Raw genomic sequence first — 26,497 nt, 5'->3', positions numbered from 1 at the left:
ATGAGTACCTACAACATACTAGTTAGTGCGCGTGTGTGTGTGTGAGTACCTACAACATACTAGTGTGTGTGTATATGAGTACCTACAACATACCAGTTAGTGTGTGTGTGCGTGTGGCGGGGGGGGTGGGGGGGAAGGGATCACCTGATACAGTTGCTACCCTCTGGGACCATATGCTTTGAAGAGCAGTTTGTGACTGAAGGGCTAGCTAAACCCACAAAGCTATTCAAGCATCCCCTAAAGAGGCATGCTTACCAAGCTGTACTGACACCTTCTGGAGACACTGGGTACTTTCATCCATAAAGGCATGCAACTGCTTCGCCGATCCTTGCAGTTCATCCATCTACAGACAAAGATAGCTGTGAGCTTAAGGGCTCACCGGCTTCTTTGATATTTCTCAAATACGCCAGGCAAGCTCCTGCCTCAAGAGCTTTCCATTTGCAGTTCTTTCAAATTGGAATGCTTATGTCCAACATTTTCTGCTTGCTCCTCCGGATCCACACTCCACTCTTCTCCATCTCAGATCTACGCCCAGATCTGTATGACCTCTAACAGGACCCCAAGTCCTCTGGTTTCTGGTTGGGTTTGGTCAATAGGGAGCCCAAATGGGAGGGAGCTGAACATGGTCGGGGTATTTATTACCCAGGATTGCTCCTGGAAGGGTCCTCTTGAGTTGGCTGTGTCCCCCAATTGAAGGTCATGGCTCTTTCAAAGCACCTGACTATGTGACTTTCTCCCTCCAGATGCCACTGTAACTGCTCCTCCCACTGTTCCTTAGGGCCTAGAGGTAGTAATAGCTCAGCTGCCCTGAAGTCACAAATTATATCACAAATTCTTAAGGCTTCAAAACACTCACACACTTATACGTTTTTTAAAAAAGTTGCCATCAAGTTGATTCTGACTCATGGCGACCCCATGCGTGCAGAGTAGAACTGTGGTGTATAGTGTTTTCATGGCTGTCAACTTTTGGAAGCAGATCACCAGGTCTTCTCTTTTGCGGTACCTATACCCGTTACAGAAACCCTGGTGGTGTAGTGCTTAAGTGCTACGGCTGCTAACCAAAAGGTCGGCAGTTCAGATCCACCAGGCGCTCCTTGGAAATTCTATGGGGCAGTTCTGCTCGGTCCTATAGGGTCGCTATGAGTTGGAATCGACTCGACGGCGGTGGGTTTGGGTTTGGGTTTATACCGGTTACACCAAACTCATTGCTGTTGAGTCAATTCTGACTCACAGCGACCCTATAGGACCGAGTAGAACTGCCCCATAGAGTTTGCAAGGAGCACCTGGTGGATTCAAACTGCCGACCTTTTGGTTAGCAACCGTAGCTCTTAACCACTATGCCACCAGGGTTTTCTGGGGTACCCACGGGTGGATTCAAACTTTGTAGTAGTGGCTGAGATCTTAGACATTTGCACAATACAGGGCACACTTTTATACATAGTCCCTCATAAATAAACTCTCCTCGAATTATCCTATTTCAAGTGCCATCTGCTCCCCACTGATACTTAGACTGATACAATACTACTGCCCCAAATGTCCTTATGGCTCACTCCCCCACTTCTTTCAAGTCTGTGTTAAAATGTCACCTTACAGAAGCCTTCAGTAACCACTCTGTAAACAGCAAGCTGATGCTCTCCCCGTCCTAGCTCCCCTACCCCACTTTCTTAGCACTTACCACTATATGCTTACTTGTGATTTCTTATTGTCTTTTCGTATTTCCCTCAGGTGGAGTTGAATATACTTACCTCTCAATACACATATTCTCCAGGCCTCTTAGATTTCTAAGGACGACAAAGTGGCAAAGCCAAATAATTCAAACAAATAAACATGAGCTAACTCACCACCAACTCCATACAATCAAAGACCTTTTCTTGGTTCTGTAATATTTTCTGGTAGTCTGGTTTTGTATTCAGAACTTCACTCTGGGAAGACCCAAGATATGTTGTAGGTTCCACTTCAACTTCAATACCTTTGCCTTCAGCTGACCTTCTAAAAACAAAACAAAGAGCTATCGAGGAATTTATAAACATTTTCTGGGGAGGGCAGACCAAAGACAATCTTGGAAAAAACCTCCTATGAGGTTTTATTAACTTGAATCAATATTCATTCTACAGTAGGTATACCAACTCCTAGCCACCCTGTAGGACAGAGTAGAGCTGCCCCACAGGGTTTCCAAGGAGTGACTGACTGGTAGGTTTGAACTGCTCATCTTTTGGTTGGCAGCTGAACTCTTAACCACTGAGCCACCAGGGCTCCACTATAGGTATCGCCTCTCTTAAAAGGTTCTGAAATGATTGGCCAGTATTAATGTTTTTATACCACTGGACTCCTGAAAATCCTGGTCACTTGACGAGGTCACCTGAAATTCAGGCCAGATGACTCCACCTAGCAGTACGGTCCAGGTATAAAAAGGACTATATCTGGGGCAAAACGAAGCCAAGGCTTGATATCTTTAAGTCGGTGTCTATAATCTTTTTTCTTTTTAATTTTCATTGTGCTTTAAGTGAAAGTTTACAAATCAAGTCTCTCATACAAAAATTTATATGCACCTGGCCATATACTCCTAATTGCTCTCCCCTTAATGAGAGAGCTGGCTCCTTCCCTCCACTCTCTCTTTTTGTTTCCATTCCGCCAGCTTCTGACCCCCTCTGCCCTCTCATCTCCCCTCCAAACAGGAGATGCCAACGTAGTCTCAAGTGTCTACTTGATCCAAGAAGCTCATCTTTTTGAAACCCATTGTCCAGTGCAATCCCTGTCTGAAGAGCCAGCTTTGGAAATGGTTGAAGTCTTGGGCTAAAAGAAGGTCTGGGGGCCATGACCACCAGGGTCCTTCAAGTCTCAGTCAGACCATTAAGTCTGGTCTTTTTATGAGAATTTGGGGTCTGCATCCCACTGCTCTCCTGCTCCCTCAGGGGTTCTCTGTTGCATTCCCTGTCAGGGCAGTCATTGGTTGTAGCCGGTTGTAGTTCTTCTGGTCTCAGGCTGATCTAGTCTCTGGTTTATGTGGCCCTTTCTATCTCTTGGGCTCATAATTACCTTGTATCCTTGGTGTTCTTCATTTGCCTTTGCTCCAGGTGGGTTGAGACCAACTGATGCATCTTAGATGGCCGCTTGCTAGCGTTTAAGACCCCAGACGCCACTCTTCCAAGTGGGATGCAGAATGTTTTCTTAATAGATTTTATTATGCCAATTGACTTAGATGTCCCCTGAAACCATGGTCCCCAAACCCCTGCCCCTGCTACACTGGCCATCAAAGCATTCAGTTTATTCAGGAAACTTCTTTGCTTTTGGTTTAGTCCAGTTGTGCTGACCTCTCCTATACTGTTGTCTTTCCTTTCACCTAAAGTAGTCCTTATCTTCTATCTAATTAGTGAATATCCCTCTCCCTCTCTCCCTACTCTTGTAACCATCAAAGAATATCTTCTTCTCTGTTTAAACTATTTCTTCAGTTCTTATAAAAGTGGTCTTATACAGTATTTATCCTTTTGCAACTGCCTAATTTCACTTAGCATAATGCCTTCCAGATTCCTCCAAGTTATGAAATGTTTCGCAGATTCATCACTGTTCTTTAACGATGCGTAGTATACCATCGTGTGAATATACCATAATTTATTTATCCATTCATCCATTGATGGGCACCTTGGTTGCTTCCATCTTTTTGCTATTGTAAACAGTGCTGCAATGAACACGGGTGTGCATATATCTGTTCATGTAAAGGTTCTTATTTCTCTAGCATATATTCCAAGGAGTGGGACTGCTGGGTTGTATGGTAGTTTTATCTCCAGCTTTTTAAGGAAGCGCCAAATCGATTTCCAAAATGGTTGTACCATTTTACATTCTCACCAGCAGTGTATAAGTGTTCCAGTCTCTCCACAACTTCTCCAAAATTTATTATTTGGTGTTTTTTGGATTAATGTCAGCCTTGTTGGAGTGAGATGGAATCTCATTGTAGTTTTGATTTGCATTTCTCTAATGGCTACCGATCGTGAGCATTTCCTCATGTATCTGGTAGCTGCCTGAATGTCTTCTTTAGTGAAGTGCCTGTTCATATCTTTTGCCCATTTTTTAATTGGGTTATTTGTCTTTCTGTAGTTGAGTTTTTGCAATATCATGTAGATTTTAGAGATCAGGCGCTGACTGGAAATGTCATAGCTAAAAATTCTTTCCCAGTCTGTGGGTAATCTTTTCACTCTTTTGGTGAAGTCTTTGGATGAGCGTAGGTGTAGTGTCTATAATCTTTAACCAAAAAATAAAGCTGGCTAACATAACATTCAATGATGAAAAGACTAAGACCTTTCCCCTAAAAAGCAGGAACAAGACAAGGAAGCCCACTCTCACCACTGCTATTCAGTATTGGTCCTGGAAGTCTGTCTTAGTTATCTAGTGCTGCTGTAACAGAAATACCACAAGTAGATGGCTTTAACCAACAGAAATTTATTCTCTCACAGTCTAGGAGGCTAGAAGTGCAAATTCAGGGTGCCAGCTCCAGGGGAAAGCTTTCTTTCTCTGTTGGCTCTAGGAAAAGGTCTTGTCATCAATCTTTCCTTGGTCTAGGAGCTTCTCAGCACAGGGACTCCACGTCCAAAGGACACACTCCCCTCCTGGTTCTTCATTCTTGGTGGTAGGAAGTCCCTCTCCTGGCTGCTCATTTCTCTCTTTTATATCTCAAAAGAGATTGAGTCAAAATACAACCTAATCTTATAGATTGAGTCCTACCTCATTAACATAACTCTCTAACCCTACCTCATTAACATCATACAGGTTAGGATTTATAACCCTTAGGGAAATCATATCAGATGACAAAAAGGTGGACAACCACACAATACTGGGAAACATGGCCTAGCCAAGTTGCCTCACATTTTTGGGGGACACAATTTGATCCATGATAAAGTCCTAGCCAGAGCAATTTGGAAGAAAAAGAAATAAAAGACATCTAAATTGGGAAGGAAGAAGTAAAACTATTCCTTTTCACAGATGACATGATCCTATATATAAAAAACCACAAGAAACCTACCAGAGCTAATAGATGAATTCAGCAAAGTTGCAGGGTATAAGATTAACACACAAAAATCAGTTGGGTTTCTATACACCAGCAATAAGCAATCTGAAAAGGAAACTAAGAAAACAATTCCATGTACAATAGGATCTAAAAAAATAAAATACCTACGAATAAATTTAGCCAGGGAGGTGAAAGAAAGGCTTGTACACTGAAACTATAAAACACTGTTGAAAGAAATTAAAGAAGACCTAAATAAATGGACTGCCGTCGAATCTACTCCGACTCATAGCCTTATAGGGTCGCTATGAATCGGAATCGACTCGACGGCAGTGGGTTTTTTGGTTTAAATAAATGGAAAGACATTTTGTGTTAATGGACCGAAAGGCTTAATATTGAAATGACAATACTACCCAAAGCAATTTGATGCAATTCAATCCCTGTCAAAATTCCAATAGCCTTCTTTGCAAAAATGGAAACTACAATCAACAAATTTATACGGAATTGCAAGAGGCCCCAAATAATCAAAGCAACCTTGGAAAAGAAGAACAAAGTAGAAGGTCTCATACTTCCCGATTCAAAACTTACTACAAAGCTACAGTAATCAAAACAGTCTGGTACAGGTATGATGATGGACATATAGATCAATGGAATAGAACAGAGTCAAGAAATAAACCCATATATCTATAGTCAATTGATTTTCAACAAGGGTGATAAGTCTATTCAGTGGGTAAAGAATAGTCTCTTCAATAAATTGTGCTGGGACAACTGAATCTCCCCATACCAAAGAATGAAGCAAGATGCATACCTCACACCATATATGAAGATTAACTCAAAATGGATCAATGACCTTAATGAAAGAATGAAACCATAAAACTCTTAAAAAAAGCCAAACTCGTTCCTCTGAGTCTACTGTGACTCACAGCAACCCCATGTGCTTCTACAGGGTTTTCAACGGCTGATTTTTGGACAGCGGATCTCCAAGCCTTTCTTCCAAGGAGTGGACTCCAATCTGTCAGGTAGCAGCCAAGTTTGTTAACCGTCTGCACTCTTAGAACAAAACATAGGAGTAATGCTTCGGGACCTAGTTTTGACAAAGGATTCTTAGATATGAGGACAAAAGCACAAGCAACTAAAAACAAAACAGGTAAACTGAACTTCATAAAAATGAAAAGCTTTTATGTATCAAAGGACCTAATCAACAAAGTGAAGAGACTATTGAATGGGAGAAACTACTAGGGAACCGTACATGTGATAAGGGTTTAAATATGCAAAGTTTATAAAAAAATCCTACAACTAAACAACAAAAAGACAAACAACCTAATCAAAAAATGGGCTAAGGACTTGAATAGACATTTCACCAAAGATACACAAATAGTCAGCAAGCACATGAAAAGATGCTCAATGTCATTAGTCATTAGGGAAATGCAAATCAAAACTACTTTGAGATACTACACCACTTCACACCCACTAAGATGGCTATTATCAGAAAATGAAAAATTGCAAGTTTTGCCAAGGATGTAGAAAAATCAGAACCCTTAACCACTGCTGCTAAGACTGTAAATGGTGCAGACACTGTGGAAAACATTTTGGCAGTTCATTAAAAAGTTGAACATAGAACTACCGCCCGCACTATCCAGCAATTCCACTCCTAGGTATACACCCAAAAGACTTGAAAACAGGAACACAAACAGATACTTGAATACCAATATTCACTGCAGCATTATTCACAATAACCAAAAGGTGAAAACAAACCACACGCCCATCAACATATGAACAGATAAACAAAACGTGGTATATATCCACACGATGGAATAATATTTAACCATTAAGAGAAATGAAGTTGTGATACACATTATGACATGGATGGACCCTGAAAACAGTATGCTGAATGAAAGAAGTCAGACACAAATATTCTATGATCTTACATATTTGAAATATCTAAAACAGACAAATGCATAGACATCAAAGTTTATTAGTGGTTATCAGCAGCAAGGAGGAGATAGGGACAGGGGCACTGGGTCCCTGTTAAGGGTGATGAAAAACTTGGAAACAGACCGGTGATGGCTGCACAGCATGGTAAATGAATGTAATTACTGCAGTGTCAAATGAATTGTACACATACAAAAGGTTGTTGTTATTAGGTGGCGTCGAGTCGGTTCTGATTCATAGTGACACTATGCACCACAGAACAAAACACTGCCCAGTCCTGCGCCATCCTTACAATCGTTATGCTTCAGCCCATTGTTGCAGCCACTCAGTCAATTCACTTCATTGAGGGTCTTCCTCTTTTCTGCTGACCCTGTACTTTACGAAGCATGAGGTCCTTCTGCAGGGACTGATCCCTCCTAACATGTCCAAGTATGTAAGACCCAGCCTCGCCATCCTTACTTCTAAGGAGCATTCTGGTTGTACTTCTTCCAAGACAGATTTGTTTGCTCTTTTGGCAGTCCCTGGTATATCCAATATTCTTTGCCAACATAACAATTCAAAGGTGTCAATTCTTCAAAGTCCAGCTTTCACATGCATATGATGTGACTGAAAATACATGGCTTGGGTCAGGGGCACCTTACTCTTCAAGGTAAAATCTTTGCTTTTCAACACTTCAAAGAGGTCCTTTGCAGATTTACCCAATGCAATGCATCTTTTGATTTCTTGACTGCTGCTTCCATGGCTGTTGATTGTTGATCCAAGTAAAAGGAAATCTTTGACAAATTCAATCTCTTCTCCATTTATCATGATGTGGCTTACTGGTCCAGTTGTGAGGACTTTTGTTTTCTTTATGCTGAGGTGTAATCCATACTGAAGGCTGTGGTCTTCGATCTTCATCAGTTAAGTGCTTCAAGTCCTCTTCACGTTCGGCAAGCAAGTTATGTCATCTGCATAACGCCGGTTGTTAATGAGCCTTCCTCCAATCCTGATGTGCGGTTCTTTATATAGTGCAGCTTCTAAGATTATCTGCTCAGCATACAGACTGAATAAATATGGTGAAAGGGTACAACCCTGATGCACACCTTTTCTGACTTTAAACCAAAAAGTAGCCCCTTGTTCTGTCCGAACAACTGCATCTGGATCTATGTACAGGTTCCTCATGAGCACAAATAAGTGTTCTGGAACTCCTGTTCTTTACAATGTTATCCATAATTTGTTCTGATCCACACAGTTGAATGCTTTTGCATACTCAATAAAACACAGGTAAACATCCTTCCGGTATTCTCTGCTTTCAGCCAGGATACATCTGACATCAGCAATGATATCCCTGGTTCCACATCCTCTTCTGATACCAGCCTGAATTTCTGGCAGTTCCCTGCCAATACACTGCTACAGCCGCTTTTGTATGATCTTCAGCAAAATTTTGCTTGCATGTGATGCTAATGATATTGGTTGAGAACTTCCTCATTTGGCTGGATCACCTTTCTTCGAAATAGGCATAAACATGGGTCTCTTTCAGGTGGTTGGCCAAGTACTTATCTTCCAAATTTCTTGTCATAGATGAGTGAGCGCGTCCAGCGCTACAACCGTTTGTTGAAACATCTCGATACTCTGTCAATTCCTGGAGCCTTGTTTTTCACTAATGCCTTCAGCGCAGCTTGGGACGTCTTCTTCCCGTACCATCGGTTCCTGATCATACGCTACCTTTTTTTAAAAAAAATTTTTATTGTGCTTTAAGTGAAAGTTTACAAATCAAGTCAGTCTCTCATATAAAAATTTATATACACTTTGCTATATACTCCTAGTTTGCTCTCCCCCTAATGAGATAGCACACTCCTTCCCTTGATTCTCTATTTTCATGTCCATTCATTCGGCCAGCTTCTGACGCCCTCTGCCCTCTCATCTCCCCTCCAGACAGGAGCTGTCCACATAGTCTCATGTGTCTACTTGATCCAAGAAGCTCACTCCTCATCAGTATCATTTTCTATCCCATAGTCCACTCCAATCCCTGTCTGAAGAGTTGGCTTTGGGTATGGTTCGAGTCCTGGGCTAACAGAAGGTCTGGGGACCATGACCATGGGGGTGCTCCTAGTCTCAGTCAGACCATTAAGTCTGGTCTTTTTCCCAGAATTTGGGGTCTGCATTCCACAGCTCTCCTGCTTCCTCAGGGGTTCTCTGTTGTGTTCCCTGTCAGGGCGGTCATCGGTTGTAGTCAGGCACCATCTAGTTCTTCTGGTCTCAGGCTGATGTTGTCTCTGGTTTATGTGGCCCTTCTGTATCTTGGGCTCGTAATTATCTTGTGTCTTTGGTGTTCATTTGCCTTTGCTCCAGGTGGGTTGAGACCAATTGATACATTTTAGATGGCCGCTTGCTAGCGTTTAAGACCCCAGACGCCACTCTTCAAAGTAGGATGCAGAATGTTTTCTTAATAGATTTTATATGTCAATTGACTTAGATGTCCCCTGAAACCATGGCCCCTAAACCCCTACCCCTGCTACGCTGGCCTTTGAAGTGTTCAGTTTATTCAGGAAATTTCTTTGCTTTTGGTTTAGTCTAGTTGTGCTGACCTCTCCTGTATTGTGTGTTGTCTTTCCCTTCACCTAAAATAGCTCTTATCTACTATCTAATTAGTGAAAACCCCTCTCCCTCCCTCCCTCCCCACTCTCATAACCATCAAAGAATATTTTCTTCTCGGTTTAAAACTACTTTTTGAGTTCTTGTAATAGTGGTCTCATAATTCTCCTTTTGCAACTGACTAATTTCATGCAGCGTAATGCCTTCCAGATTCCTCCCTGTTATGAAATGTTTCATGGATTCATCACTGTTCTTTATGGATGCATATGGTACCCCTTGAAATGGCTGAATGGCAAACTTTTTTAAAAAGAAAATAACTGCTAAAACTTGACAGACTTACATACAGAGTAACAATATGTAAGCAGAATTTAAAAACTTGAAGAGCTAAGTTTTTTTTAAATTTGTAACTTTAAGATGATCTGCCAGACCAGAATCTCACAAAGGGATTAGAGAGTTTACTATGCAAATAATTTGAGTAAAAGCACTGCAGGGACTGGACAGTTCACTGAGCAAATTAGGTCACTGTGGCCTACCAGGGAATTGGTCAGTTTGTGGTCTTGGTGGGGGGAGTAGGCTTATAAAAGAGCCAATCCCACAGAAGTCGAGGGGGATCTTATTAGCATCAAGAAGAAGAGCCAACGGCTCCATCTACCCTGAGACCAGAGGAACTAAATGACACCTAGCAATCGCTAATGACCTGTTCTCAACAGGGCTACAAAGGATGGAACCTGGGAAACGGGGAGAAACTTAAATTCTTAGGAAGTCCAGACTTACTGGGCCAGTTGAGACTAGAGGGCTCTCTGAGACTACTGCCCTGAGATACTCCATAAACTCTGAATCACAACTACTCCCGAGGTCACCTTTTAGCTAAATAACATTGGCTTATAAAATAAAGATTACTGATGAGTACTGTGCACTTTTAAAAAATTATCTAAATGGTCAATAATTGCTCTAAAGCAAAGATGAAAGGGTAAGGGGACAGGGAAACCAGATTACTGGAAGCAAAACATGAGGAACAGAATTAATGAGAATGTTAACACATTGTGAAAAGTGTAGCCAATTTTGATGAAGAATTTCTATAGTAAATTTAAAATGGGGACATAATTTGCTGTGTAAACTTGCACTGGAAATACAATAAAATATTAAAAAAAAAAATCTGAGCTGGGAGTAGAGTGAGTCCTTTGGACCTGGGATCCTTGCACTGAGAACCTCCTAGACTCAGGAGACAGAGAGATCTGTAACATTGGAGATGACACAGAATGGCAGTGGCAGGAGACAGCAGCAGTGAGAATAAAGAGACCAGTGCAAGTCGGCTGTGGTTGGCTTCCCAGCCCACAGAGCAGGACAGTATGAGCACCTACAGGCAGGAAACTTGCTGGCAGAGTGCGGTTCTTCTGGGCACTTAATGGCAGAGCCAAAAGAGCTGTAGCACTTGCCCAAGCAGGGGCCAGGGGCCAGTGGCAGAGGCCAGGCCTGAGAGGGGGCTGGTGGGAGAGGCTGGAGCAAGGCCCCGCCTGTAGACACAACTGAGAAGCATGGCTTGCCTGTGGGCACAGCCAAGAAGCAGCTGAGAGTTGTCTTTGTCGTAAGCTGTCCTGATTGACAAACTGTATCCTGTCTCCTGAGTTGTTCCTGTTACTCACGATTTGGTTCTGATCGGAGTTGTAGCCTGTTACTTTCCTAAAAACCACTTAATCCTGAGTATGGTCTGTGAGTTCTATGTGGCCACTGCAATGAGTCCAGTAGAGAAGTAGAAAGTGCTCTGGGGAGGGCGGCCAGTATCAGAACTGGTATAAAGGTGGAGAGTAGAGTAGAGGGACATCTGACTTCTGCTTCACAGGAATCACCTTTGGGCTGATGGTGATTCTCATTCTCCCCGCTGAAGTCAGAGGACCTCTGATGCTACGTTACAGTGACCCTCTAACAACTCAATTTACTCAGTGCTTACAAGGTGCCAGATACAGCTAGGCACTTTCCATTAGAAACTTCTGTTAACAATCACAATAACCCAGTCAGGCAGGATATCCCCATTTTCAAATGACAAGCCTGAGGCTTAGAGAGATTAAATGACTTGTTCGGTCACAGAACTAAGGAGTAGTAAGAATCTGAAGGGAGGCCGTCTGTTTCCAGACGTATGCCTCTTAACCAATAATGCCACATCAAAAGCTTTTATTTTTAAAGTGTTATCTTATACCTTCATAAACAGAACATATAAGCGGTGAATAAAGTACCTGACAATACGTAATGACTAGATCGGGCAAGTTTGTCAAATCCTGTTCCTCAAGGTCCCTCTCTACTAAGAAGCTGCTTTTGCAATTAGTTTAGGCTATGGTTTTTGAAATTTTGTTTCTAGCTAAGATTCTGTTTGGGGAAAAAAGTTTAAAACCACTTGTTTGGATGCCAACTAATTAAAAATGTAGCATTTCCCCACTCTCCTATGCCTTCAAGATGCAGGAAGAGATCCTATCTCTTCTGTACACCCTCCCCTATTACCCCTTTCAAAACTTTGATCTCCCACAAAGGCCCTGACCAAGGGTCTCTCCCACACCTACAGTTCCAAGGCCATATGCTCACTGATATCCCTTGACTACTGTTCTTGGCCCTGCCCCAGGTTGCCAGGTACAGGGCTGAGATGTGCCTAACTACTCCAGGATGTGGAACAGCAACCGAAGACACGTCTATGTTCTCAGACTGAAAAAACTGACACCAACTCTCTCCTTCCTTCCCCTCACTGTCCATTGACAGTCAGAGCGCTAATATACACTTCACAGAGGCTTATGAGTTCACTGGCCTGTGAGAATGCATTCATCATTCAGTTTGTACTGTTGTTCTTGTTAAGCGCTGTCGAGTCCATTCCGACTCATAGCGACCCTATGCACAAAAGAACGAAACACTGCCCAGTTCTGTTTCACCCTCGTAATTGTTGTTATGCTGGAGCCTATTGTTGCAGCCACTGTGTCAATTCATTTCATTGAGGCTCTTCCTCTTTTTCACTGACCCTCTACCCCAGCATGATGTCCTTCTCCAGGGGCTGGTCCCTCTTGATAACATGTCCAAATTACATGAGACAAAGTCTCACCATCCTTGCTTCTAAGGAGCATTCTGGCTGCACTTCTTCCAAGACAGATTTGTTCATTCTTCTGCCAATCAATGGTATATTCAATATTCTTCAACAACACCATAATTCAAATGCGTCTACTCTTCTTCACTCTAATTATTCTCCTTTACTCTTATTTATTCTCCAACTTTCGCATGCATGTGAGGCAACTGAAAACACAATGGCTTGGGTCAAGTGCACCTGATTCCTTGTCACGGATTGAATTGCATCACCCCAAAATACGTGTCAACTTGAGTAGGCTGTTATTCCCAGTATTGTGTGATTGTCCACCATTTTGTCATCTGATGTGATTTTCATATGTGTTGTAAATCCTGCTTCTATGATGTTAACAAGGCAGGATTAAAGGCAGTTATATTAATGAGGCAGGACACAATCTACAGGTTAGGTTGTGTCTTAAATCAATCCTTTTTGAGATATAAAAGAGAGAAGCAAGTAGAGAGACAGGGGGACCTCCTACCACCAAGAAAGATCAGCTGGGAGCAGATGGTGTCCTTTGGACCTAAGGTCCCTGTGCTCAGAAGCTCCTGACCAGGGGAGATTGATGACAAGGACCTTCCCACAGAGCCGACAAAAAGAGAAAGCCTTCCCCTGGAGCTGGTACCCTGAATTCAAACTTCTAGTCTCCTGGACTGTGAGAAAAAAATTTTGTTTGTTAAAGCCATCCACTTGCGGTATTTGTTACAGCACACTAGATAAATAAGACAGTCCTCAAGGTGACATCTTTGCTTTTTAACACTTTAAAGAGGTCTTTTGCAACAGACTTGCCCAAATGTGTACTAAAGGAACTGAAATCAATTCAGATCAAACTCCACGAGGTAAAGAGATGGTTTCCTGTTTCCAATTCGTAGATCTAACCTGGATATCTCTTCAGCCTCCTTCTGGTAATGCAGCAAGAGGTGATCCCAAGCCTGACGTTCTGAAGAAAATCTGTAGAATGAGAAAAAAGTTAGTTAATGTTTGATCATCTCATTCTGAATCACTCAGGGCACCAGTAAGTACAACAGGTATATATTCTGGTTCTAAGATGTGAATAAAAAGGTCATTAAAAGATTGGCAATTTCTACGGATTCAGAAGATATCCAAGTAATTTAATCAAATCAAACATGAGTTTTTAAAATCATATTAACATCCTTATTCCCTAGGCTCCATTCTACAAAACTGGCCATCAGTATAGACCATAAAATGCTAATAAGGAAGTTTATTGTACTTTTAGTACCAATAGAAACAACATTTTGAACAGAATGTTTATTACTCATTTTTACCAGGTTTAATTATTTTTCTTAGGTTGAGAATGAATTGAGATTTTCCAAGAAAGGTTGTCTCATTTTCACTTACTTTGCTATATATTCCTTCATCTCCGCCACTGATGCTTCCAGAGACAAATCTAATTCTTTTCTGGAATAAAACAAGATTATGAGATTAACACAAATCTCTCCAAAAAAACTCTTTCAATAGTATGATACCTTACATAATCTTAGTGGCAGTAAAAAATGGTCAGAATTTATCTTTCCACTAATATTTATTCTTGACCGCCATTTCACTTTTGTACTTAGATAACAGCTTTCAAAATGGTCACTTTATCTTCTATTTCTCCCATCAGTACGAATTCACAGGATGATCAGATAAGCCCTTCTTAAAATATACCTCTTTTTCTTTGCTTAAAAATTGTGTGACCCTATACTATATATAGGAAAAAGGTGAAAACCCCATCACTTGGCACTTACGGCTCTTAAAAAAAAAAAAAATTTTTTTTTTTTTTATATTCTGGCACCACACATCTCACCAACTTTTGATTCCTCCTGTTACCCTGTCTACTCTGTCCTATCATTCCTCATCGACTCGAGGGCACTGGGTTTATCATTCCTCTCAGCCTGACCTTCAAACACCTGGGGTTTTCCATCTCCACATTTTTTTTCCCACATCATTTTTTAGTCTCTTCTCCCATTAATCAAAACCTTCACACCCTTTTAAGGTCCAACAATAGTTTTTCATACAATCATCTGTGACCCCACTAAAACTGAAGCTATCCGTGGGCAGGGATTGTTTTATTCACACCAATGGTTCAGCTCTGTTAGGTAATTTTTTTTTTTCTGGTTTTATTATTATTTCTATTTTATCCTATTGTACTTTAGGAGAAAGTTTACAGCTCAAATTAGTTTTTCATTCGAAAATTTATACACAAAATTTTTTATGACATTGGTTGCAATTTCCACAATGTGTCAACACTCTTCTCCTTCCCTGTTATACCCTGGGGTTCCCCGAGTCCATTTGTCCTGTTTTCTTGTCCCTTCCTGTCTTCTCATCTTTGCTTTTGGGCAGGTGTTGCCCATTTGGTCTTGTATACTTGACTGAACTAAGAATCACATTCTTCAAGTGTGTTATTGTTTGCTTTATAGGCCTGTCTAATCTTTGCCTGGAAGGCAGACTTCGAGAGTAGCTTCAGTTCTGAGTTAGCAGGGTTTCCTCCAGTCTCTGACGGACCAACAAGTCTGATCTTTTTGTGTGAATCTGAATTTTGTTCTATATTTTTCTCCCACTCTGTCTGGGATTCTCTATTGTGATCACTGCCAGAGTGGTAAGTGGTAGCAGCTGGGCACCATCTAGTTCTTCTTAGCTGATGGAGGCTGCGGTTCACGTGCTCCATTAGTCCTTTGGACTAATATTTTATGTCTTTGGTTTTTTCATTTTCCTTTGCTTTGGATGGAATGGGATCAATAGCTATATCTTATCACAAGCTTTTAAGATACCAGAAGCTACTCACCAAAGTAGGATGTAAAACATTTTCTTTATGAACTATGTTATGCCAATTGACCTAGATGTCCCCAGACCATGGTCCCCAGTCCTCAGCCCCAGAACCATGGTCCCTCAGGACGTTTAGATGTGTCTAGGAAGCTTCTATAACTTTGCCTTGGTCAAACTGTGCTGATTTCCCTTATGTTTTCTTTCCCTTCATGAAAGTTAATTGGTCTACCAGTTGGTGATTTTCCCTCCCTACGCCTGTAACCATCAAAGATTGTTTTTTTCTGTGTACAAACTTTTTCTTGAGTTTTTATATTAGTGGTCTCATACAATATTTTGCACTGGCGAAAAACAAGGCTCCAGGAATTGATGGAATATCAACTGAGATGTTTCAACAAACAGATGCAGCTCTGGAGGTGCTCACTCGTCTATGCCAAGAAATATGGAAGACAACCTCCTGGCCAACTGACTGGAAGACATCCATATTTATGCCTATTCCCAAGAAAGGTGATCCAACCAAATGTGGAAATTATAGAACAATATTAATATCACACGCAAGCAAAATTTTGCTGAAGATCATTCAAAACTGGCTGCAGCAGTATATCAACAGGGAACTGCCAAAAATTCAGGCCAGTTTCAGAAGAGGATGTGGAACCAGGCGTACCATTGCTGATGTCAGATGGATCCTAGCTGAAAGCAGAGAATACCAGAAGAATGTCTACCTCTGTTTTATTGACTATGCAAAGGCATTCGACTGCGTGGATCATAACAAATTATGGATAACATTGCGAAGAATGGGAATTCCAGAGCACTTAATTGTGCTCATGAGGAATCAGTTCATAGATCCAGAGGCAGTTGTTCGGACAGAACAAGGGGATACTTTTTGGTTTAAAGTCAGGAAAGGTGTGCATCAGGGTTGTATTCTTTCACCATACCTATTCAATCTGTATGCTGAGCAAATAATCCGAAGAGCTGGAGTATATGAAGAAGAACGGGGCATCAGGATTGGAGGAAGACTCATTAACGACCTGCATTATGCAGACGACACAACCTTGCTTGCTGAAAGCAAAAAGGACTTGAAGCACTTACTAATGAAGATCAAAGACCACAGCCTTTGGTATGGATTGCACCTCAACATAAAGAAAACAAAAATCCTCACAACTGGACCAATGAGCAACATCATGATAAACGGAGAAAAGATCCAAGTTGTCAAGGATTTCCTTTTACTGGGATCCACAATCAACAGCCATGGGAGCAGCAGTCAAGAAATAATTGCATTGGGTAAATCTGCTGGAAAGGACCTCTTTAAAGTGTTGAAGAGCAAAGATGTCACCTTGAAGACTAAGGTGCACCTGGCCCAAGCCATGGTATTTTCAATTGCATCACATGCATGTGAAAGCTGGACAATGAATAAGGAAGACAGAAGAAGAACTGATGCCTTTGAATTGTGGTGTTGGCGAAGAATACTGAATATACCATGGACTGCCAAAAGAATTAACAAATCTGTCTTAGAAGAAGTACAACCAGAATGCTCCTTAGAAGCAAGGATGGCGAGACTGCGTCTTACATACTTTGGACATGTTGTCAGGAGGGATCAGTCCCTGGAGAAGGACATCATGCTTGGCAGAGTACAGGGTCAGTGGAAAAGATGAAGACCCTCAACGAGGTAGACTGACACAGTGGCTGCAACAATGAGCTCAAGCATAACAACAATTGTGAGGATGGCTCAGGACCAGGCAGTGTTTCGTTCTGTTGTGCACACAGCTGCTGTGAGGCGGAACCAACTCAAGGGCACCTAAGGACAACAACATTTGTTCTTTTGTGATTGATTTATTTCACTCAGCATAATGCCCTCCAGATTCATCCATGCTGTGAGATGTTTGACAGATGCATCATTGTTGTTTATCCCTTTATTCCAATGTGTGTATGTACCACAGTTTACCCATTTATCGGCTGATGGACACTTAGGCTGCTTCCATCTGTTTGCTACTCTGAATAATGCTGCAGTGAACATGGGTGTGCATATGTCTATTCGTGGATACATTCCTGGGCATGGGATTGCTGTATCATATGGTACTTCCATTTCTCGCTTCTTAAGGAGGTGCCATATTTTTTTCCATCACAGTTGTACCATTCTACATTTAGAGTAATTAATTCTAATGGAAAAAAAGCAGGCAATGAAGATGCTAAATATGACAGATGTATTTGGAACTCTGCCTGGCAAAGGCAAATTATTTGTGCCACCTTTCATTCATGTTTTTCTACTGAGGCCTGTAATACACAGCCTCTACCAAACTCTGGCTGAGATGCAGACAGGTGCTTAAACACACTGCATTAAAGAAATGTTATGTTGAACTAAAATATTTTTCATTTCCTGACTAGCAACATCAATCTAAGAGCCTGTGGAAAAGTATACCTCTGTGAAGTCAAAAGTTAGTTCATAATGTAAGCCCAAGTGACATGATATAGTTCAGGGCAAAGGGAGGAGGGGTTTGGGTATGGTGGCCTTGTCCCTGTGGAGGAACTACCAGCTGCGGCATGAGATTTTTCAATTGCTGCTAAAATTCTGGCTCGCCAACAGCCAAAGAACATGAGTTTATCTCCAACTTGCGTAGCTAGCAAAGATCTGAACAACGCTTTTACCCTTGTCTTTCCATGGCTGATTCCTTCTCATCATTCATGTCTCTCAGGTCTCAGCCCAATGGTCGTATCCTCAAAGGTCTTCCCCGAACACTAGCTAAAGTTGCTCACTCCCTGAAGTCACTATCACATTTATTGATTTCTTAAAACTAGCACTGGCTGAAATTACTTCTTTTTATGTATTTATTTTGACTGTCTCTCTTAGTACAATGTAAGCTTTATGAAAAGTGGGGCCTGTTTGACTTCTTTATCACTACATCACCAGTTATCTAGAAGAGCCTGGTATATAGAAAATACTGGAGAAATGTTGATTGAGTAAATGAACAACTGTCTAATTCAATTATAATTTATGACAGAAGAAATTGCTCTTACCCTTTTGACTTTTCAAAGCATTTTTGTAGAGTTCCATCACTTTCCAGTTTGTCTGCAAAATGTTTTAATTCTTCAGAAAGAGAAGACGCTAAGAGAGAAAAAAGTTACTTGTTATAAAATAAAGATAAATATAAACTTTCACAGTGAGCTGCTGACAAAGATATAACATACTTAGGATGGTCTTTATGGTTCCTTGTTACATTCTGATCCTCACCCACCCAAGAAAGTGGTATAAATACGCAGAAAAGTTTTATCTTCCTTCTTTAGTAGACTGGATAAATTGGAAGACAACTCTTTATGGCATTCATGATGGTGTTTGTATGCTTGACCGGTACGAATGCAGTTAGGAAAGTATATCTGAATGTGACATTTCTTTCAAGAAATTTGAACCCATGGCACTGGAAAGAAAAACATATTTATAAAAGCCAGGCAATGGGCAAGGGTGTAATAAGACATGTGGGAGACAGAGTCATGGGCCTAAGACGAAAACGGGTCTCTGTGTAGATCTGAAGAGTTCACTATTGCATTCAGTGAAGAACGCAGAGAGAAAAGGGCATGCTAACTAGCTGTCAAGATAACTCTGGCACATCTATGCTAATTAAGATGACGGTGCAATTCTGAGAGAAACAATTTTAACTAGCAAGTAAGTCTGAATTCATATATTTTCTGGGTAACAGAGTATTTCAGACTGTGGGTTATTGTGTAGTCGAACTGTTAGTAGAACAGCTACTACATAGAGTTAAAACTGACTTCTGGGAAAGGATATTTGCAACTTATATCACAAACAGCTAATTTCCTTAATATACAGAGTTCCTACAAATTAATAGCAAAGAGACCAACATGTCACCTTAAAAAAATGAACAAAGGATATGAAGAGACAGTACACAAAAAATAAAGTACAAATGGCTCTAAAAAATATTTTAAAATGCTTAACCCTTTAAAGGAAAAAGGAACGTAAGTTAAAAATACAAAATACCCGTTACCACATACCGAATGGTAAAAAAAAATCTAAGTCTGATAAAATTGTAGGTGTGTAGGAGAAAAGAGCACTTGCATATATTGCTGGTGAGAGAATAAAATGATTGAACCTCTACGGAAGGCAATCTGGTAACTCCTATCATTTCATTTGACCTAGTAACTCTTAATTCTAGAAATTTATCTTATTTTTATTTGCATATATGCCAAAAGTTTTGTGTAAAAAGGTATTAATTACAGTATTTATTGTAACAGTAAAAGACTGGAAACAACCTTAAAAGCCCAACGACAAATAACTGGTTAAAGCAGATATAGTACATTTACATAATGGACTAGTATACGGCTGCCAGAGTGTCAAGGCAGCTCTATATGTGCAATACGAAACAATCTGCAAGATAAATTAGGTTTAAAAAAGGACAAATATGTATGCATTTGATTTAAAAAACATAAATGTTTGGAAATGCAAAAAATATCTCTGCAAAGACATGACAGAAACTAGTGGCTGTGACTGCCTCTTGGGAAAACAGCAAAGCCTGGGGGGGAAGCTCATTCTCCACCTTTGTACCTCTGAAATTATAACATAAGCACATATTCTTATTTCTAAAATAGGAATTAAAAAAATAGGAATGGGGGTCCTACAAGTGAGGCTTCAGCTGACCTTAAGAGAGGGTACAGCCCAGAATCAAATCATACTCACCTATTCTAGCAACTTACCTTTGGCTCTAAAACTTTCAAGACTGAAGCCCTCAGTGTCCCTTAGGAAAGGTTCCAGTTTCTGAACAGAGAACTAAGGAAAGAAAAGCATTTTGAATACAACCACCAAGATTTTCCGGGTCAGTCCTGAGTTCACGTAACTTTAGATTTAATACACGTAAAACTAAACATGATTTAATTTTTATATCTAAGACTTTTCAAATGAACAAATAAACAGATGAGGAAAAAACTCTTTTTTGGTCAGAGTATACCTTTTGACTTTTGGTTCAGGAAATAAAAGATCACTTAATTTACACAAATAATGTGCTGTGAGGTTAAAAGTTACTTTTCGTCAAGCAGTTTGGCCTTTGTCCCTAGCCTCTGTGAAATAATCCTTAGAGCAATTGGGCTACATTGGCTACATCTGAGGGTTTGTATTAACGAGTGGGAGTCAGTCTGGGAGCCAACCTGGTTAACAAAATGAGCATGTGAGCTAGCTGATAAAAGCCTGAAACACTGAGTCTTGAGGAAGCTTCCTGTGGGAGAGAATCCTGGAAGGAGAGCTTCCTAGGGGAGGGATGTCATACCCTCTGCTTCAGGGACCCTTACAAGCCTTGCCTTAAGTGCCTTTATTTTGCTTCTGAGTTGTATCCTGTTATTCTTGCCTGTTCATATTTTGAGTGACTCCTGAGTTGTACTCTTTACCTTAACAGACCATATAACTGGTTAAGTATAGTCTGTGAGTTATGTCACATTGCAGCAAATTACCAAACTCAGCAGAGAAATAGAGTGCCGTGAGGAAGGGAGAAGCTGCTGTCAGACAATGAACAAGTTGGAAATCAAGAGATATGCTTGATCTCTACCCTATAACAACCGCTTTGTGTTGATTCTTATTCATAAAATTTATGTGCTTATCTACAATGATGTAAGCATTAGCCACGTTAATACATAACTTGTTCAATAAAATTATATAGCATGGGTCAAATATTATCTTAGTATACAGCTGGACCTAAAATGTCCACATTAACTTCGATTTTGAACTCTGCCCACTATAAATTCCCATCATTTGTTGCCATTGAGCAAAGGATACTGAACTGGCGAAACTTCTGCAGCAGCTTAGTTAGCAGGAGCAGCAGCAGCTGCAGCAGTCACCCATCCGCAGTACCAATGGGACCGGCAGAGAGCCCAATCCAGCGAGAAGTCAGTTAAAGGGGAATAAACGTGGCTTTTAAATTAATCCCAATTAGGGAGAAATATGTTTTAATCTTAACCAGTGTATCACGTATTAATTTCTGTTTGGGGTTGTGACAGTGAGTTTAAAAAAAAAAAAGAAAGAAAGCGTCTCCCAGTCCCAAGCATCTCACCTGGAAGCTGGAAAGCAGGAGGGCGCCAAGCCGCTTACTTTCTGCTAAGTTGACACTGATGGATCTGCTGAGCGCTAACATAAAATACCACATTAAAGAGCTAGATACTTATACACTTAACAAAGTAACAAAACTGGAAAACTTCCTCCTTCTTGGCGCAGTCCAGCTTAAGACCAGAACACTCAAGCAGCCCCCTCCGGTTAAAGGGAGAATTCATAGTCACATCTAATTTTTCCAAGATCACTTGAAGATCACATTTACCCATCTATGCATCCAAAACTTTGAAAAACGTTTATAAGAAGTTTTCCTGTGTATTTACATTAAAATCTTATCTTGTTAAACAACGTAGATAAAAAGAAATTTAACTTTTTTTTTTGAGGACTCGTATTCACCACTGGAAGAAAGTATATGGGAATGTTTGAGCATTTTTATGACTGACACTTATGTGCTTCAGATACATCATCTTAAGAGTCCTTTAATAAGTCCTGCAAAGGACGCATTATTAGCTCTGTTTTACAAATGAGGAAACTGAAGCTCAGAGAGCAGATGACATATCTGAGGCCAGGGATAAGTGGAGCCAGAATGCAAACCCAAGTCTGTCACCAAAACCTGTGTTTTTCCCACTAATACCATGCTGCCTCTCTATAATGACTTAATAATAACACCGCTAGCAAGCATTTGTTGAATGCTGTAGAAAAGGCATTTTGTTAAATGCTTTACACACATCTCATTAGACCTTCAGGCAAGCACTCTTATCGATTCCATTTTACAGATGATAAAACTGAGGCACAATGGCTAGGTAGCAGGTAAAGAGGTAACATGCCCAAGGTCACACAGTGAGTCATCAGCCTGAATTGGATGGTGTCCATATACATTTTACATAATCCTCAAACAACTCCAGGAGGTATATATTCTTTTTTTCTCATTATCTCCATTTAGATAACTCCAGTTATTATACAGCAAAGAAAGTGTGCTTTGAGAATTACGAGAGATATCTATCTTTTTGCCCTCCGGGCTAAGCTGGCTCTGTTTTTACAGTTCTCATCTCCTTTCTTAATTCTCATTGCTATGAGTCAAGAAGAGCAGGATACCTTGTCTGTAACCAAGGAAACTCGGTAGGTAGTCAGGAATAACAAGGAGATAGCCAGTCCCACTACATCAATGATTTTCTGTTATTCAGAATTTTAAGCCCATATGCTCTAGGGTAGAGATGGTGGGGGGGGGAGGAATCTTAGGGAACTGCTGATGTCTTCTTGGTACACCTATGGAGTAAGCTACATGGACACTGTGACAGCCATTTACTGATACGCTGGGTAGCTGTTTTTTCCCAGGTTTACTTCTAGACATCTGGTCACTTGGAAGTGGGGTAATATCTTAAAAATAATCACAATAGCTAACATTTGAGAGTTTACTCTGTGCCAAGTACTATGTTATGTATCAACTCATTTATAAATATTAATCCTCACACAACCCTGTGTGTGACAGGTACCGTTACCATCCCCAGTTTACTGATGAGGGCCTTAGGGCAAAAGAGGTTAAGCAGACTGCTCAAGGTCACACATCTACCAAGTTCTTCCTGAAATGTGCTAGACTTTCCACATTATATCCTGTAGTTTGATGCTGAGATAAAGTTACTGCAGTAAATTCACACAAAATCATACAAATTACATTCAAATACAGCATTCCTAAAAACTAGGTTTTCATGCTCAGTATTTTTCTGTGTCTTCCCTCTGAAATATTTTCAGTTATAAGGTCTAAAATCAAGTGCCAACCTACCCACCTTCTGTTCCACTTTAAGGTATAAGGCAGAAAGCACAGGAAGGCATCTTTAACGCCTCTGATCCTAGCAGAGGGGAGTGTTGGACAACTGTAAGTCACAATTTCTATTCATGGTATAGATTACAACGGGCAGCTAATACGATTTAAATGGCGATGATACTAAACACTCACTAAGTGTTTTACATTAGTACTTATAATCTTAGACTATTCCCACAAGGTGGGTAGTACAGTCTCCATTTTATGGATGAGGAAACTGAGGCTCAAAGAGTTCACATGAAGTAATTTGCTCAAAGTCAGCAAAGTCAAGTCTATGCTCCTATGCTCTTTCCGCCATACCTCACTGCCTCTTAACTGAGCTGGAACGTCACTGTCTTAGTAGATAGCACCCCACCTGTGATGCCCTGGTGAAAGGGAGGCAGGGACTTCCGCCGGTTCATTCCTTTCATACTTGCACGCCGCCAGGATTGCCTTCTGCCTTGATGATGGATAGATTGTTCTTGGGGGGACAAATGAAGGGACCTGGACTGAAGTCCTTCCTGGTGGCTGAGATCACAACTTCCCCCTTTTTGAGGACTAGAGCCAAGGTGAATTCTTTCCTTTGAAACATTCTGAGTCATCTCCAGGGAGGCAGGCGATTTAGCACACACTTCCATAAGGTTGGGACTTGATTTCAACCGATGATCGTGAGTCTTAGACATCACTGGTTCCTCTTCTAGCTCTTGTTATAAAAAAGTTAAAATACAAAATCAAACCCATCACAACAAAGTATCTGTGCAATAAGATGAAAAAGGAAAGTGCATGCCCCCATCATGGAAACACCGAGGAAGCATCTCTGCAAACTAACGAAGATGTGATTCCAGATTCACCAGGAGCCAGAAAGCCTAAACCCCAGAGGCAAAAGGTACTGAATTTCACTATAATACTCACCTCGAACAGTCTCTGATCTAGACACTGAAGTCATTCTGGGTGGAAAACCCTGAAAATAGGAAAACAAGGTGATCTGTTCTCCACACTTCAGCCCCAGTCTCACTGGGGCTTTGCTACTTCAGAACAGGCCTCTTCCTCTCCAGTCTTTCTGAACTGCCCACTTCACCAACCATCTCTGCCCCGTGAAATGCTACCTACCTGGCAACACCATCTAGCACAATCCCATCTCACCTCCTCCACAGAGAATCACCAACTACTGTTGAACTTATTTCTAGAAGTACTCCTATCTCCCTTTGACACATATCTTACTTTGCTTCCCAATTATTTTGTGTTGAAGGAGCCCTGGTGGCAAAGTGGTTAAGCGCTTAGCCAACTGAAAGGTTGGCAGTTTGAACTCACCAGCCACTCTGCAGGAGAAATATGTGGCAGTCTCCTTCCATGAAGGTTACAGCTTTGGAAACCCTATGGGGCAGTTTTCATTTGTCCTATAGGGTCACTATGAGTCAGAATCAACTCAATGGCAATGGAAAAGGGAGTCCCTAATTCCCTAATTTAGTTCATGGCGTTTGATCTACCTGGTCTTCCAATTAGAAAAACTGTGTCCTCCTTTACTTCTCCTTATTCTTAACTGTCCAGATCCAAAGTCCTCTCTGTTTGACCTCCAATAGTCTCTTTAAATCTTTTCCCCATTCCCACTGTTACTAGTTTAAACCAAAACCAAACCCACTGCCATGGAGTCGATTCTGACTCACAGCACCCTACAGGACAGAGTAGAACTGCCCCCCATAGTTTCCAAGGCCATAAATCTTTAAAGAAGCAGACTGTCACATATTTCTTTTGCGGTGCTGCTGGTGGGTTCAAAGTGCCAACCTTTTGGTTAACAGTCAAATGCTTTAACCACTGTGACACCAGGGCTCCAGTTACTAGTCTAGTTCAGTCATAATATGCCCCTGGACTAATATAACAGTCTCTCCACTAGTTTTCCTACCCAGCGTTACTCTTCTCTAATCCATTCTTCACACAGCAGCAGCAGTTTTTCTAAAGTGTATTAAACATCTTTCATAAACTAGTCCCAACCTACCCCTTCCTGCTCTCTCCTGCCACTCCCCCCTACCTCTCCCATGTACATTGATAACACCATTCTCCACACCACTTGTGAATCACTGCACGCATTGGTCTTTCTACCTGAAAACTTATTCCTCCTTCCCAACCTAGATCAAATGTGAAGCTTCCACACAACTTCTCCTTGGTGAAGTTGGTTGCTCCACTCCTTGGTCTCCCATGCAGTGGCTGTGAAGTCTGTTCACAGGTCTCCCCAGCCAGACTGCATCTGTATTCCTAGTGCCCCTCACATACAAGTGGCTCCAAGAGGACAGGGACATGACTGAGGCATCTCTTCATCTTCTAGCCTTCCTCCTCCCTCCCAGAAGAAATCTGTACATAGGGGTGCTTTGTAAAAAGAAATAAATCTATGTGGAAAGAAGATTCAGAAAAGATAATAGGAAAAAGAGGGTGGCCTCGGATCTAAATTCTCAACAGTCCTTATGACTGCATCACACAGAAGATAACAAGCCCGGATAACAGCAGCAACTGTCGCTTGTTAAGAGCTTATAATGGGTCAGGACCTGTGCGATGTAAGCGCTTTATTTGCATCATTATCCCATTTAATCCTTTCCCCAACTCTAGGAGATAAGCACTGTTGTTAACTCCACTTGGCAGAGCGGGAAAATGAGGCTCACACAGGCAAAATGTCTGGCTCAAGCTTGTTACGCAGCCAGACTGGAGCACAGGTGGAATTCGAACCCAGGCCTCAATCACCGTTCTCGATCGTAGACCGCAGGTTCTACAAACCGGCCCCGAGCGGGCGGCGCGGCCCGTCCTGAGGCTTCCTCCCCCGGGAGGAGGTTCCGTCGCCTCCCGGGGCGGGGGGGAAGATGGCGGCCGACCGGAGCAGACCCGACGCCAAAAACGCTGCGGCGGGAGCGAGCGGGGCCGCGTCGGGGAAGAAGTTTGCGACTTTCTGACCTCAGAGCGACGCCCGTCCAGCTCAGAGCCTCCGCTTCCGAAACACAAGCCAAAAGCCACTCTCTTCGCAGCCCCGGGTCAACCACGAACGCCCGCAGCCGCCGCGGCCGCTCCTTCCGGGTCCGGATCCGGATCCTGTGCGCCGCCCCCCGTTTGCTCTGCCAGCGCAGCTTCCGAAACTCCCGCCAACCCAAGGCCCATGCGCGGCCACCGTGGGCCCGCGCACGCGCTACGCGGCTCTGCACCAAGGCGCATGCGCAAGTGGGTGGTCCGCGTTCTTGTCAGCCCCGCCCCCTCGGCCAAGTATTTACTAGGCCCGGCGCGGGCACGCCACTGTCTTCCCTGCAGTACGCAACTTTGGGA

General features: G+C 41.8%; 1 protein-coding gene across 5 annotated transcripts in view; it reads right to left on the bottom strand.

Annotated features, from left to right (window-relative positions):
* Positions 1-26,296, bottom strand: part of DSN1 (DSN1 component of MIS12 kinetochore complex) — a 31,454-nt gene extending 5,158 nt beyond the window's left edge. Inside the window, exons 1-10 of one of the 5 annotated variants that reach the window (XM_049869459.1) lie at positions 25,849-26,296; positions 24,110-24,158; positions 23,574-23,900; positions 21,404-21,477; positions 20,061-20,133; positions 18,372-18,459; positions 13,956-14,015; positions 13,476-13,547; positions 1,842-1,989; positions 256-343 (exon numbers count right to left, since the gene is read on the bottom strand). In XM_049869459.1, coding sequence (XP_049725416.1) covers positions 256-343; positions 1,842-1,989; positions 13,476-13,547; positions 13,956-14,015; positions 18,372-18,459; positions 20,061-20,133; positions 21,404-21,477; positions 23,574-23,900; positions 24,110-24,143 — 964 coding nt within the window. In that variant the 5' untranslated portion in view covers positions 24,144-24,158; positions 25,849-26,296. Of the gene's footprint in view, positions 1-255; positions 344-1,841; positions 1,990-13,475; positions 13,548-13,955; positions 14,016-18,371; positions 18,460-20,060; positions 20,134-21,403; positions 21,478-23,573; positions 23,901-24,109 lie in introns of all 5 variants that reach the window. The other 4 variants (XM_049869458.1, XM_049869460.1, XM_049869461.1 and 1 more) reach the window with 4 other exon arrangements.
* Positions 26,297-26,497: the final 201 nt, after the last annotated feature.

Source organism: Elephas maximus, chromosome 25, assembly GCF_024166365.1.
Source record: "Elephas maximus indicus isolate mEleMax1 chromosome 25, mEleMax1 primary haplotype, whole genome shotgun sequence".
Classification (NCBI taxonomy): Eukaryota; Metazoa; Chordata; class Mammalia; order Proboscidea; family Elephantidae; genus Elephas; species Elephas maximus.
This window is presented reverse-complemented; position numbering and strand designations above follow the sequence as displayed.